The sequence below is a fragment of the Theobroma cacao genome, chromosome 1 (assembly GCF_000208745.1).
Source record: "Theobroma cacao cultivar B97-61/B2 chromosome 1, Criollo_cocoa_genome_V2, whole genome shotgun sequence".
Taxonomy (NCBI): Eukaryota; Viridiplantae; Streptophyta; class Magnoliopsida; order Malvales; family Malvaceae; genus Theobroma; species Theobroma cacao.
This window is the reverse complement of record NC_030850.1, coordinates 3,214,646-3,227,930: the sequence shown is the minus strand read 5'-3', so window position 1 is coordinate 3,227,930 and position 13,285 is coordinate 3,214,646. Positions and strand designations below refer to the sequence as shown.

At 34.6% G+C, this 13,285-nt stretch overlaps 2 protein-coding genes across 4 annotated transcripts; one reads left to right on the top strand and one right to left on the bottom strand.

Moving 5' to 3' along the window:
- LOC18611226 (agamous-like MADS-box protein AGL104) lies at positions 2,631–5,654 on the top strand. 2 transcript variants are annotated; one of them, XM_018121232.1, is made up of 11 exons: positions 2,631–2,861; positions 3,038–3,091; positions 3,572–3,587; positions 3,704–3,774; positions 3,857–3,890; positions 3,986–4,047; positions 4,142–4,241; positions 4,368–4,454; positions 4,594–4,703; positions 4,812–4,989; positions 5,343–5,654. In XM_018121232.1, exons 1-11 carry the CDS (start codon positions 2,677–2,679, stop codon positions 5,388–5,390), a joined length of 945 nt encoding a protein of 314 aa, XP_017976721.1. In that variant the 5' UTR covers positions 2,631–2,676; the 3' UTR covers positions 5,391–5,654. The 2 variants fall into 2 exon arrangements, with proteins under 2 accessions (XP_017976721.1, XP_017976717.1); XM_018121228.1 differs by having other exon boundaries at positions 4,591–4,703.
- On the bottom strand, positions 8,117–10,623 carry LOC18611224 (probable indole-3-acetic acid-amido synthetase GH3.1). Of its 2 annotated transcripts, none has more exons than XM_018114413.1 (3): positions 10,228–10,623; positions 9,986–10,087; positions 8,117–9,891 (listed from the first exon to the last, which is right to left on the bottom strand). In XM_018114413.1, the coding sequence occupies exons 1-3, from the start codon at positions 10,545–10,547 to the stop codon at positions 8,517–8,519; spliced, it is 1,797 nt and encodes a 598-aa protein (XP_017969902.1). In that variant the 5' UTR covers positions 10,548–10,623; the 3' UTR covers positions 8,117–8,516. The 2 variants fall into 2 exon arrangements, with proteins under 2 accessions (XP_017969902.1, XP_017969901.1); XM_018114412.1 differs by having other exon boundaries at positions 9,986–10,090; positions 10,228–10,614.

Here is a 13,285-nt window from a genome sequence, read left to right as displayed (position 1 = left end):
GAAGAGGAATAATAGAGCTCTGTATTGTCACTGATTTTGGAGCAAACACTCATCACAGGTCAATTTTGCATTAGATAGAATTTCATTTATTCAAAGAAACAAGTGAAGCTCCATGAAATGTTTGGTCCCTTGTCTTACACTTGCGTCCTCGCAAGTCCCATCCTTCGCCGTAACACTTCGTAGAAAGCCAACCGGGGTCCTTAACGGGGCATCTGACAGAGACTTAGTCAAATATTTCTTCCCTTTGAGTACACTCTCTATTAATGGTGGTGAATGCATTGCTGTCCAACTAGTATAAAGTAAAAGTAGTGGAGTCAGATTTGGGCACTGGTCTTCCACTAAGGATTAAAAATTGAATAAGAACAGTAGGAACAATAAAATAGAAACAGATTTCAAAGAAAAGAAGTCTTTGCTGAAACTTTTTCTCCGTAATTTCAGTTAATCACTATGATTTGAAGCAGATTTAAAGCTAAATTATCTATAAAAAAGAGCTTAAAATTATGGCAAATTGGTCCATCTAATGGACTGAGAACAGGCATCTTGGTGGCACCCCCTAAATCATTAAAACTAGAATTCATCCAAATCCAATTGACTTATCTGTCTTCCTTTCTTTTGTTTTTTATTTTTAAAACAAAACGCGTATGCAACTAATTGTACAATATTTGGATACGAAAGTTGGTGGTGTTATTTTACTCCAAAGAAGAACGATAGCTCAAAAGTGCTCATGATTCCATGTCCCACTAGAAATTGTGCTTAGTTGGAAAATTTCCTATAGAATTACTGTTGTTTGGGCCCATTTTGCTCCCTCCCAGAGTGCAAGGTGGATAATATCCAGTAAGCCTTTACTCAATATACATTTTATATGTACTGCCAAATATGCTTTTGTTGTTTAAAAGGGGCCGGCTCTGGGATTAGTTTGGCCCATAGGGAAGGCCCTGGTCCCTTAATGGTTAGCATTGGACCAGTATAGACAATCAATCGGTTGAAGCCCACCCATTCTTCATCATCCGATGGATGGTGGTACGACTTGGAGTGAGAAAGCAAAGCTTGTGAATTACCAGTGTTAGAAGTTAAAAATGAAAAATCCCAGGGCTTAGGTCCCAACGCTCCAGCTTCCCACCAAAACTTGGAAGGTTGCACTTAAATCCTGACTTGCCTTCCAAGTTTTTCACTTTAGACAAAGAATGGAGCAAAACTAAAAGGAAGCCAATCGAGGCTCTAAGCATGTAATAATGCAGCAATATTTTTGGCAGAGGTACAGTTGGAAAAGCGCTCACTTTAGACAAACTTGCCAAAAGGCTAAAAGCAAACGGATCCTCAACATTGTGGGCGCCCCCTAGATTGCACAATACTGCCCTGATTTCCCCCCATACAATGACACTGCCATCTAGTTATTACCGACGCTAAAGATATGAGAAACAACCTTGGTTTTGTCATCTATTATGTAATAATACCTCATTTTTCTAATGACTTACGCCGGAAATAAATAAATTTGTGTCACTGCCATCATGCATGTATTGTGGTAACCTTATGTTATGTGGTCCTTTAGCCCCCAAAATGATAAATGGGTTCATAGTCTCAAAATCAGGTTAATTACATATATGCAATTTCAATTTTTAGTCTGATAACCCTTTGATATTAAAGAACAGGTTAGAAAAACGAGAAAATGGTCAAAAAATTAGAGTAACGATGGACTAGACTTAGAATAAAGAAGGCGCTGTATGTTCATCCCATTTTCTTTTGCACATGCAAAAGTTCACAGATGGATTTCAAATATGGGTGGTAATTAATTTCTTGTTGGATATCATGAATCTCCCTTTTAAACCAAATTTAGAATTTAAACATTAATTAAAAGTTTCTAAAGTTAATGGTTAAGATATCTTTTTGGGAACTTGGTGCCTTCTTAATTTGACCAAGGCAAATAAAATGGGGTGCGATTGTGGCCCTAAGGTTAAATAAGGCTTGAAAAGTTAATAGCTTTATAAAAGCATCTTGATTCATATATAAATATCTAATAAACTAAAGTTAATTAGATTAATGGTAGACTAGCAACATTTTTGGATTTGTTCATAACTATAGGCAATAATGTTTTGATCGAAAATGTATAGGGAAAACTGGTTTGGTGTATTTCCATTGCAAATATACTAGTTTGATTGGAACTCAAATGTATAATTGGATTGATCTGAACAAATATATATCAGAAAAAACAGTTTGCTATCTGCTTTCGATTTGAATTGTGCTTGTTAATTTGTACTCTACTTGCACTCAAAAGTACATAGTTTGAATCCACAACCCTTAAAACTTTTTGCATTGGGGCCACGGTTTTAAATTCAAACTAGCACTTAATTAGAATCAAATTGAAGCAAGGGGGAGAGTTTCCAAATGAAAAAACATATTGGCCTCGTTGGAGTGTAATTGTGCATTGAGTTGCTGCTCTGTGTCTTTAATAACTCTTTAATTAAGAGTCTGCTTGAATAGGTTAACAAAGTTACTGTAGTAACAGTACAGTTGTCCAAGCCATGGCAGCCAAAGTTGCGAAAAAAGGGGTTAAAGGTTAATTTACTTTGCACTATAGTGGACCTAAACAAAGTTAAAAACTAAAGAGGGTTGGGCAAAACTTTTATCTTCTATAAATGGTTAAAGGGAAAACCTAGTGAGGCAGAAAGAAAAGAAAAAATGGGTAGGGTTAAAGTGCAGCTGAAAAAAATCGAGCACAAAACTTATAGGCATATAACTTTTGCCAAAAGGAAAACTGGGCTTGTCAAGAAAGCTTATGAACTTTCGACCCTTTGTGATGTAGAGGTTGCTCTCATTATATTTTCTCCAGCTGGAAAACTCTTCCTTTTTGATGGAAAGAAAAGGTCAGATTTGGGGGTGGTGGTGGGGGGGTTTCATGATCAAGATTCAACTTGTCCCTTATTGACTTTTGTGATTTTGTCATTTCCATTGTATTTGATGTCTTTGGATATTTCATTGAATTTTATTTCTCTAATTTTATGGCTAATTTAAGTACTTCGATTTTGGGTTATATATGTAGGGTAGAAGAAATTCTTGCTCATCACGTTGAACTCCCTGCTCGTCGACGTGGATGGTAAATGACTATTTTATTTTACTTTTCGTGGGTGATGGGGTTCAGCTAGATAATTAAAAGAAAGTATATACAAGAATTGGCTATATAAATGTGAATTCGTGAAGAAATTGAATATATACTACTTAATATCGGAACACTAAAAGGGCAGCAAGATATTGCTACATTGGCATTGATTAATTGGGAAGAGCTACATAATTCCATTAAATATCTTCCTTGAAAGTAGAATATCATGGCAAGCTTACCTTGTATATGCTTTAGTTATAATGAACATATATACTTTGCTATGAAATTGAGAAAATATAGGTAATTCCTAAAAAAAATTTTTATCAAAGTAAGAAAGGGGCTTAGAGATTCGGATTTAAATATAATGCTGATATATATATATATATATATATATATATATATTAACGTATTAATTCGCTTTTTGATACGAATTAATGCTCTTGTTTTTTGGTCATGAACCGCCTGATTATTTCAAAGGGTGCAAAATCAAGAGGTAATTAGCACTTATCTGTTTCTCCAAACCATTTGATTTGATGTTAATTTCAAATTTTTAATACAAGGTTTGATTCTATTATATGATATGCATTTGAGAAATATAATTCCTTTCAGTTGATCCGGCGACTTATAACTCAGATGAGCCTTGAGGCTGGTTTTGCCAATCACCCCTCCAACACCTCTAGGTTTGCCTTCTGGTCAAGTGATCTGTTCTAATGGTAACTGACCACGCATGTTGTAATTAATTTTCTTTTACTTTTCTGATAGAACCAACAAAATGGGCATTGATTCTCGGTTTCAGGTATGTGAAACAACAATATTTAAGGCTTAGATAAGTGATTTTGAAGATTAAAACATATATACGGGAAAATTTTATCAACTTTCATATCAATGCAGGAAGTCCAAAAAGAAATAGTTATATGCAGCACTCAACTGGAAGATGTGGAGAAGCAGCTACAGTACGGACAATCAAATAATCTTGAATTTTCATATTCTAATATAAGATATTTTAAATCTTTACTAAGCATAAAACATATGGACTGGTTTTTGAAGGTGTTTTTTGAGAAATCCTAGTTGTCTCAAATCAATGAGAGAGATTCAATACCATGAGATGATCCTGGAACAAACCTTGAAACTTGTCCATTTCCGCAAGGCAAGATATATGTGTGTGTATATATATATATGCAACTTAATTAATTATTCCATTTCTCCTCTTTAGATCTTGTCCATCAGGTTTTTTCCACTGAAATCTTTACCGGTCCCACTTCTGATTTTACAGCGATTTTTGGAAGCAAATTGTAGTGTTCAACCAACGCCTAAGGGGTTTGGAGATACCATTAGGCCCCAATTAATCAGTTGCAGAGAGGTAGTAATGAATGTGTTTCTTGAAATATCAATGATATATTGCCAAGTCAATAAGCGTTATTGAAGACTGTAGAGATGCCTATTAGCCATATACTTTGCTTTGCTGTGGTGACATTTTGAATCCAATTCATGGACAGAAGGCAAGTGCCGGGGGTTCCATATCGCAGAGTTTAAGCTACAACTTGAGCTGGCAATCACAGAACGATCTCCACGCTCCAAGAAATCAATCAAATGGGCTTCAGCCATCAAGGTCTTTAATGCAAACTCAAAATAAAATAGCTATTTATGCCACCATTTCTTCATATTTCTGCTTGTTTCTAAAGTTGTAAGCATACATCTCCTTTTAATTATGTTGTAGAAATTTACCAGAATCCTTGGTTGAAAAGCTCCAATCTCCAATGACATATCTTCAAGGGCACCGATACCTTGCCCGAAATGAAGTGAGCAGCAAACCTGAGGTAGATGGCTATATGCACCATTGGGCGTCTGGAATTGTCAATGCAAATTTCCCTCCCAGGATGGACATCATACAACAGGTAAAGCATGAGATTATGAATTAATAGAGATTAATTGATCAAAGTTTCATTAGAGTGGTAGCGCTTAATTAGTACAAATGTTAATTTTTTTTTATAATTGGGAGAGAGGGGATTGAATCTTGCTCTTTAAGTAGGGGATTATACACCAACTAACGAGACAAATACTCGGGTGCAATACAGATGTTAGTTAAACTTCAAAATAATAGATAAAATGCCAATTAGGTGGTAGAACATAAGTAGAGGATGCCTTGGATAGCAGGCAATTCAATGAGTTGCAACATCCATGTTTACACTTGAATTCGGTATATACTTCAATGAGTGGAGTAAATATATATTAAATGAATCACATGTAGGCAAGGGCAACAAGCAACCCAGCGCAACGGAAGCGGGGAGTTCTATGAGGACTTTCTGCGGACATAGTTCAAAGCTTGACTCCGATGCATGGTTTTCTCCATTGATGCCAAAAGAATGTCAAGCACAAGGGGGGACAACTCGATCTTTTTCGTGATGTAACCAAAGCTTTAAGTCTCTCTCCCATTGCCTTTGGGCTTTATAGCCGCCTCAATTATTAGATTCCGAAAAAGAAATATTACTGTTGCCTTAGCCGACGCATTTGATACTTATACAAGTTTAGAACAATTAATTAATTAATCATATTGCACACCAAAAGTGAGATTTTTGCATTGTATTCTTCTGTGATTTGTCTTTGAGTTGAAAAACTTTTGGGTTTCATTCTGTTTTTGTGTTCAAACCTGAGATAATGGAGAACTTTCTTTGAGGTATGACTGTGGAACTTATTAGGTTTTTAACGACATGGACGGTACTCAAAGATTTACTTTCAAGAAGCTTTGAATCACCTTTGAACGACATTACTGTCCTACAAAGCTATACACTTTCAACAAATTGCCTTTTAAGCTACATTGTTAAAGCCAGCGGCTGCCTTGTGCATGCATGTAGACAGAAAATTGATTTTTTGTGGCCATTTAAAGTTAGAAAGCTTGGTTTTCTTATGAGTCAATTTATTACTTTTTCGCTGCACTTTCATTGATGGCAATTAGTTTCTTGCTTAGCTATATCAAAGCATATGTCTACTTCAATAAATTGAATTTAGTTAATGAATGTTACTGTGTTGAGAAACTTGCGGGATATTGCATAAAACACTTTATGGATATGCAGATAACATGCATCGGAGCAATTAGTAAATTACCTTTCAAGGAAAGAGTGGCATAAATGGGGGTTGGCTAGTTGAGGAAAATGAGGTGCCATACTTTTGCTATAATAGCTGGCTCGCTAGTGACTTTGATAATTTGGGTATGTTTGTTTAGTTCTGTTACTGACAAAGTAAAAACGATTTTATTCCATGAAATTCAAACGTGATCACAACATGTTTGCGATGTGAAGGTAAAGTAAGAACACAACGTTTTGTTGTGTTTATTTATTATTATAACCACATGTTTGGTTCCTAGAATGAAATAGAATAAGTATAAAATAGTTATGTTGTTAAATAAAATAAGACAAAAATAGTTATTATATAGATTGATTTATGAAATGAAATTGATATTATGATATATTTTAATGTTTAGTTGGTAAAAATAATTTTGAAATAATAAAAGAATATGTAATAAAAAGATAACAATACTCTTTATTATAATTTATGATTTTTAATATGAAATATTAATTTTTTGATAATTTATTAAAAATATTAATATTTTTAATTAAAAATTTAATCTGATTACTTATTTTTATTTTATTTTTCTCTATTTTAACTGTTAAAATATTAAAATTTTATGATTTATTTAAAGTATTAATTTTTTTAGAAAGAAATTAAAATAATAATAGTTTATTATTCAAACTTTAATTTATTTTTTTGATTTGAAATATTAATTTTTGATAATTTTTTAAAATATTTAAAATTTATTTTTATATTTTTAAATTATAATTAAAAATATTAATCCTTTAAAATAGTAATTTCATAAAATGGTTACAAGTAGTATTATCAAAAAATTTGTTAGCCCATTTCGGTCTGTGCAAAATAACTAATACCAAGAAAGATTGGTATTAGTTATTCCGTGTTTTTAAAGAATGATCATTCTTTAAAATAGTCATTCTTTAATAAAAAATAAACCAAATAGGAGTTTATGAATAAAGGGACAATATGACCATTCCTCTTATAACCAAATATGGCATAAGAACTATAATTAAGTTCAATTGAGAAGAGGAAATCTTTTTCAAACAATGTCAATGTTGAATCATAGGTAAAGATTTTGCATTTTACAATTGCACAAAGGCATTTGCAAAGCTTTAAGTTAAGTTGGAACCCCATACTTCTTATAGTAATGGATATAAGTAAAAATTGAGGGCTAGAGGACCTAGACACACTTACTACTATTTCACCATTGAAGTCTCAAAATATAGGCTTTAAGCCAAAACAAGGACCCAAGAGCGACAAAATCCAACGCCCGACTGAACAGGTAAACAACACAAACAGCTCACAGGGGCTAAAAGCAACCAACTAGCTACCCACAACTACTTCCCATGTTTATACACCTTTACCATGCCAAAGGACAAAAATTACTTATATAACTCGGCCAAATAACACCGCACAAGACAAAAAGAAAAGGGTTTTAGCAATTCACATACCAAATCAAACTTACAAGCCCGCGGTGAGAATTTGAGGAAATTCAACCTTTTCCAAAACCTGAGCCTCGATATGGAATATTGCTATATGGGCCAGATATATGATCACAATGAATTTAAAAAATAAAAGAATTCGTTAGTTACTGCTAAACATTAAAATATAGCAAGAAAATCAGAGCTTGAAGAATAAGGCTGCCATAATCTACTCAAAGAAACAACAAACAGAACTAAGGCTTACATAAAGCCGCAGAACAGAAGCCATATTCCCCATATCCATCCACTCAGTACAAATCTCTTGACATGCCTCCAAAGGCATGACGTGAACCAGAGAAACGTAGTCAGTCATCAAAACAAATTCTATCCACAAAAAAATTAAAAAGTAAATAAAACCCTTGTTGACAGAGGAATATGTAGCACGTGCGCTAAAATCCATGCAGAAAAGGCCTAGAGACGGAAATAAATAGACAAGAAAACCCTTGAAACATCGATAGATTTACAACGTTTGACATCATATTATAGCTGTTCACGACTTACATCTTTTAAGGTCTTTTCCTCAACTTTAAGAAAAGCAAGAAAAGACAGATCTACAAACGATAACAAATTGAGGGACAGACAAACATGAAATGGACAAGAACGAAAAATTACATCATGGCGTGCACAAAGATTATATGAACTTATTACACAAACACAAACCGAAACCTTTGCCCCCCCATTTTTTTCAAAAGAAAAACTAAGTAATAAAAAAAAAAAGGGAGACTACTGTTACGTTGTCTAAATTTTTTCTTCTTTTGCAGAAAGATGCTGTTGTTTTTTTTGGTTGGTAGCCAGGCAGATTCTTTCTAGAGTTTTTATTCTTTCTCTGCAAACGACTATGCCTCATGCAGTAGTGCTCAACGACGACGTTCTGGGGTCCAGTGTGGTAAAGCTGGACTGAAATGTTTTGAAACCACCCTTGAGTCGAGAAGTTCCATGATTGGAGTGAAGCTGACACATCTTGGAACTTTGTATTGATTTATGGAGGCACCCCTTGAAATTGCGTAGTCCATTAGCTCTTCGAATGTGCCGTCTTTCACTACTCTTATCTCGAGTGGGCCGATTGAGTTGTCTGCAACTCGGCTTTGACGGTACACAGAGTTCAATGATTCCTCCATTTGTAAGCAGCATTGGTTCAAAACCGCATCCGTCGGAGCATTAGCTGGGTCTTTGATGAGTAATTCCCAGTAAATGACGTAATGACCTGGTATTTCTTTGGTGTCCGCGTAGCTTGTGTACTCAACAACGCTAGTATTGAATTCCTTAAGCAATACGGAAGCATTTTCCATGGCCTTTTGCAGCTCAGCTTCATCAGTCTTGTCTGCCTCGATGCTCAACAAAACGTTCTTTCTCCTAATGAAACGAAATTGTGGAGCTGCGTTGTGGAAACCGGTGACTTGAAGGATATCACCGACTCTGTAACGACACAACCCCGCGTAAGTAGTGATGATGAGCTCGTATTCTTTGCCAACTTCTAGATCAGCGAGATCAACAAGGCGTGGAGGCGAGTCACGAGACAGAACAGAAGTGGATGATTCATGAGGCCAGAACTCGAAGTAAGCCATGTTTGGCATTATAGTGTACGTGACTTCGGATGGCTTGCACATTGGCTTGAGGTTAAGACCAAAATAACACTCTGACGAAGCGTACATGGTGCAAGCCATTGGCAAGCCACCGCTGTAATATTCCAGTGTGGGAATATATTGAGCCATGGCTCCCGTGACGATCACGTCAAGGTACTTCGTGTTGGGCCAAATTCTAGTGATAATACCTTCCCAGTTCTCCTCCAAGCACTCCTTGGTGATGAACTCAGCAAGTTCCTGGTTAGGCTTCAAGATTTTGCTCATACATTCTCGAATTGAGGCATCTGTTACTTTAGGGTTCAAGGTTCCCGTTGTGATGTCATGAGCAAGTTGTTTCCAGTTGATTTGAAGGAAATGAATGGCCCTGAGTAGGCCAGAGGCGAACACGGCACCAACACGAAGAACCTCTTCCCTCATGATCAACCCACAGAGCATCTGGCTATACATGCTCTGGAAAGAGTCGGCGCAAAGAATGGCTTCGTTGGGGCTGGTGTAAACGTTGAAAGGGTCATATGGCCTGGTCTTAAAGTGTTCGCTTTTGTAGTAGCTTGTGAGAACAGGGCGTGCCAAAAGCCCTCCAGGAGTCTTTGTTTCAGCTTTCACAAACAAGAAATAAAGACCCTTCCCTTTGTCCAATCCCGGAACGTACCTGTCACCACCAAAGACAAAAATATCAAACTTTGTTTTCAACGAAGAATATCTTTTGCCAGAGAAAAATAAAAAGTGGAACAAAATATACTCACAGGTTCATCACCGGCATGAGAAGACTGTACAAGAGTTGACGGCGATCCAATTCTTCATGAATTGTTGGCATCAATTTCCTTTCTCCAGCTGAAGTCCCAGAACTGCTAACGAACCCCAGAAAAGAAAATGAAATTCATACCCAATTTTTATTTTTTTTTTAAAAATCCATATATTTTATATTCAAATAATAACATGAGAAAAAAGGAAAAGAAAAGAAAGCCACTAAATATTGGGAAAAGACCTCGTGAGAAACTCTGAAATTGGGTGAGCAGATAAGATAGGAGATTTGTCACCGTTGGCGATGCGTTGGATCTCAGGCTGGAGATCCTCATAAGTGACAACGGGGATTTTAGACTTGAACGTGTCCCGGTCCGTAGCTCCATTGAGCTTGTACCGTTTGAGATACTCAGTCTCTGCATTTCGACTTAGGATCTCACCCAAGACCCTCTCTTGCACAGAATCAACATTTTTGGTTATCTCTTCAACGAATTGAAGAGCTTTGGCATCCTTCTCACAAGCGGGAGGGCCAAGCGGAGATGGGAGAGTTGAATCAACAGCCATGGTATGATCGAAAGGTAAAGCGAAAAAAAAAATGTGGTGATCAGCAAGTTTTTGTAATAAAGCAGATCGATGGCTATGGTGTGAGAAATGTTGACGGAGAAATGGCTTCTTATATAGGGAGCCGGGGGTGAACCTTTTTGGGCACCAGGTCAGCAACTTGTCCAGCCTAAGGCCTAAAGAATAGTACGTTTTGGAGGGAAGTTGACGGAATTTTGTGCTGCTGAAATTTTTGAGTGTCCCCAAGGTGTAGCTTGGAAGGGAGACACGTGAGGCCCATGACACGTAATACTGGTAATAAAAACCCCGACATGCGGGTCCTACGTGTTTTGCCATGTCAGCACGGGAGGCTTTGTCTAGGCCTTGGCGTCAGCCGGACCACGCGGCTCTTTTCTGGTTCAGCTGTTGGTCGCTGATGGCGACCCTTGCCGGCTCTTCCAAGGAAAGAAGACGGCCGAAGCTTAAGGGGCAATTTGATGTTGCTTAGGAGGGAGAAGTTAACAACCACTAGGACCTTGATTAATCAGACCCTTAATTAGGATTAAGTTATTAATTATAAATAAATCAAATTGGAATATAAATATATATATATATATATTTTTGTTTTTTTCAAACAAAATATTTTGCCAACAGAATAAAAACTATTAAGGTCGTAGCAGCAATCACGTGGAAGTGACTGAAAGGATTTTCTTTCCTTAACTTTATAAATAAAAGATTTGGTTAGAATTTGTGTTTTGTACTTGTTCTCGGTGTCGAGGTTCATAAGTAACAATTTTTAAATGAAGACGGTAGGTGGGGTTTTTGCATTTGATTTTACAATCATGCATGGCAGTTGCATTACAAATGCCATTGTCTTCTCTATCATCTTTTTGGGGAATGATTATGTTCTTTTTTATCCTTCCCTATACAAATTGATTCGAGATTAAATCATAGGATTGATTAAAAAATTTTAATTGTAAATGAAACATTGACATTAAAGGAATCCTAAGAAAACACAAAGATCAATTGATGTTTAAGTATTGTATTATTGAATACCTAGAATGCTAGATATAGATTTGGAGGTAGGCTCCTCAATTTTAGATTACTTAATAGTTTTGCATGCCAACCAACAATATATATTATGGAGACTTATATACAACTTGTAAGGTATTGTTTATTTTTATTTAAAAAATTTCATGATTTTGTTCAAAAATATTTCACAAGTATTATTATTATTTTTTTAAATTCAGAAGTATTAATTTTAAATCTTTATATTAATATCATAACAAATTAGAACGAATTTTCAATATGAGATTTGAGAAGTGTGATAAGCTTAGAACCCATAATTTTTAAGGAGTTCTTTTCAAAATTATCCCTCATACATAAGGTATTTTTGAAAATTACTTTTTCTATAATTTTAATTATTTTTAATTAAGAGAAATTAATTTTAGACAAAATTATCCTTAATGAAATCAACCCATTTGTTTAGATCTATAACTCAAATCGACTCATATATTTTGAGCTTTTCTTACTAGATCATTTATCTTTGGAATATTTCTTACTAGAAAGAAAAACTTTTAAGTATTTTAAATATTTTGGAGTGATTTTTGATACACGAAGAAAATTTTTTGAGCAGTTTTAAGTATTTTTGAGTGATTTTTGATACATGAAGAAAAACTTTTAAGCATTCTTCAACAAGTAGGCATATTCGATGATTATGCTGTTAAATGGAATATGGTGTATTGTTTGAAGTTGTTGATTTTGTTAAATAGAATTTAGTAATTTCGATAGTTTTTAAGTATTGCGTAACCAGTTTTTAAGCATTGCGTTATTAATTTTTAAATATTGTGATTGATTTTTAAGTATTGTATAATTGGTTGATATGGCATTACGTGATTGGTTAGTAAAGTATTACGAGACTAATTTTTAGATATTGTGTAACTTAGGCATTGTCAAAAATTAATAACACAATGCCTAAAAATTAGTCACATAATGTCTAAAAATCAGTCATGTAATGTCAAAAAATTAGTCTCATAATACTTAAAACCAGTGACACAATACTTAAAAATCAGTAATGCAATACCTAATAACTAATTGAATTGTCTGTTCGCAGTCAGGTTTAAGTTGTCAAAATTATACAGTGTTCTAATTTACAGTTATGTTTAATCAATTTCAATTTCTTAACTTTGAAATTCTATCAATAAACCAATAAACCCATAAACCTAAAACATATATCTTCATGTTATTTCTACTTTTTGAAATGACGAGAAAGAATTAGATGGCGAGATGGCTAGTATTTAGTAAGAGAGAGAAATCAAAATTTAATTTTGAAATTTTTGTCTAAATGGCGAGATAGTGAAAATCAAAACAATTTTAATTTATATGAAATTGTTTAAAGGGCATTGTTGTCAAGTCATGTAAAAAATTGACTAAAAATAATTGAAATTATAATAAAGCATATTTTAAAATTGAACTTATGAAGAAGGTTATTTCTCACACTTTTTCCATTTTTAAGATCAAAACTTGATTTTCTTTTAAGAGCAGAATAAAGTTCATTTCACAAAAGATTTACAAAAGACTACCACATAAAGTTCATTTAACAAAAGATCAGAACTTGATTGCGATAATCGTTGTGAAAATATATATTCAACTTGCGAGATATTATCCGTTTTGATTTGGGAAGTATAATTTTGTCTAAAAAAATATTTTTTCAAATGAAAATTTCACATTTCTATATATAACAGATTTGCACGTCTTCTAGA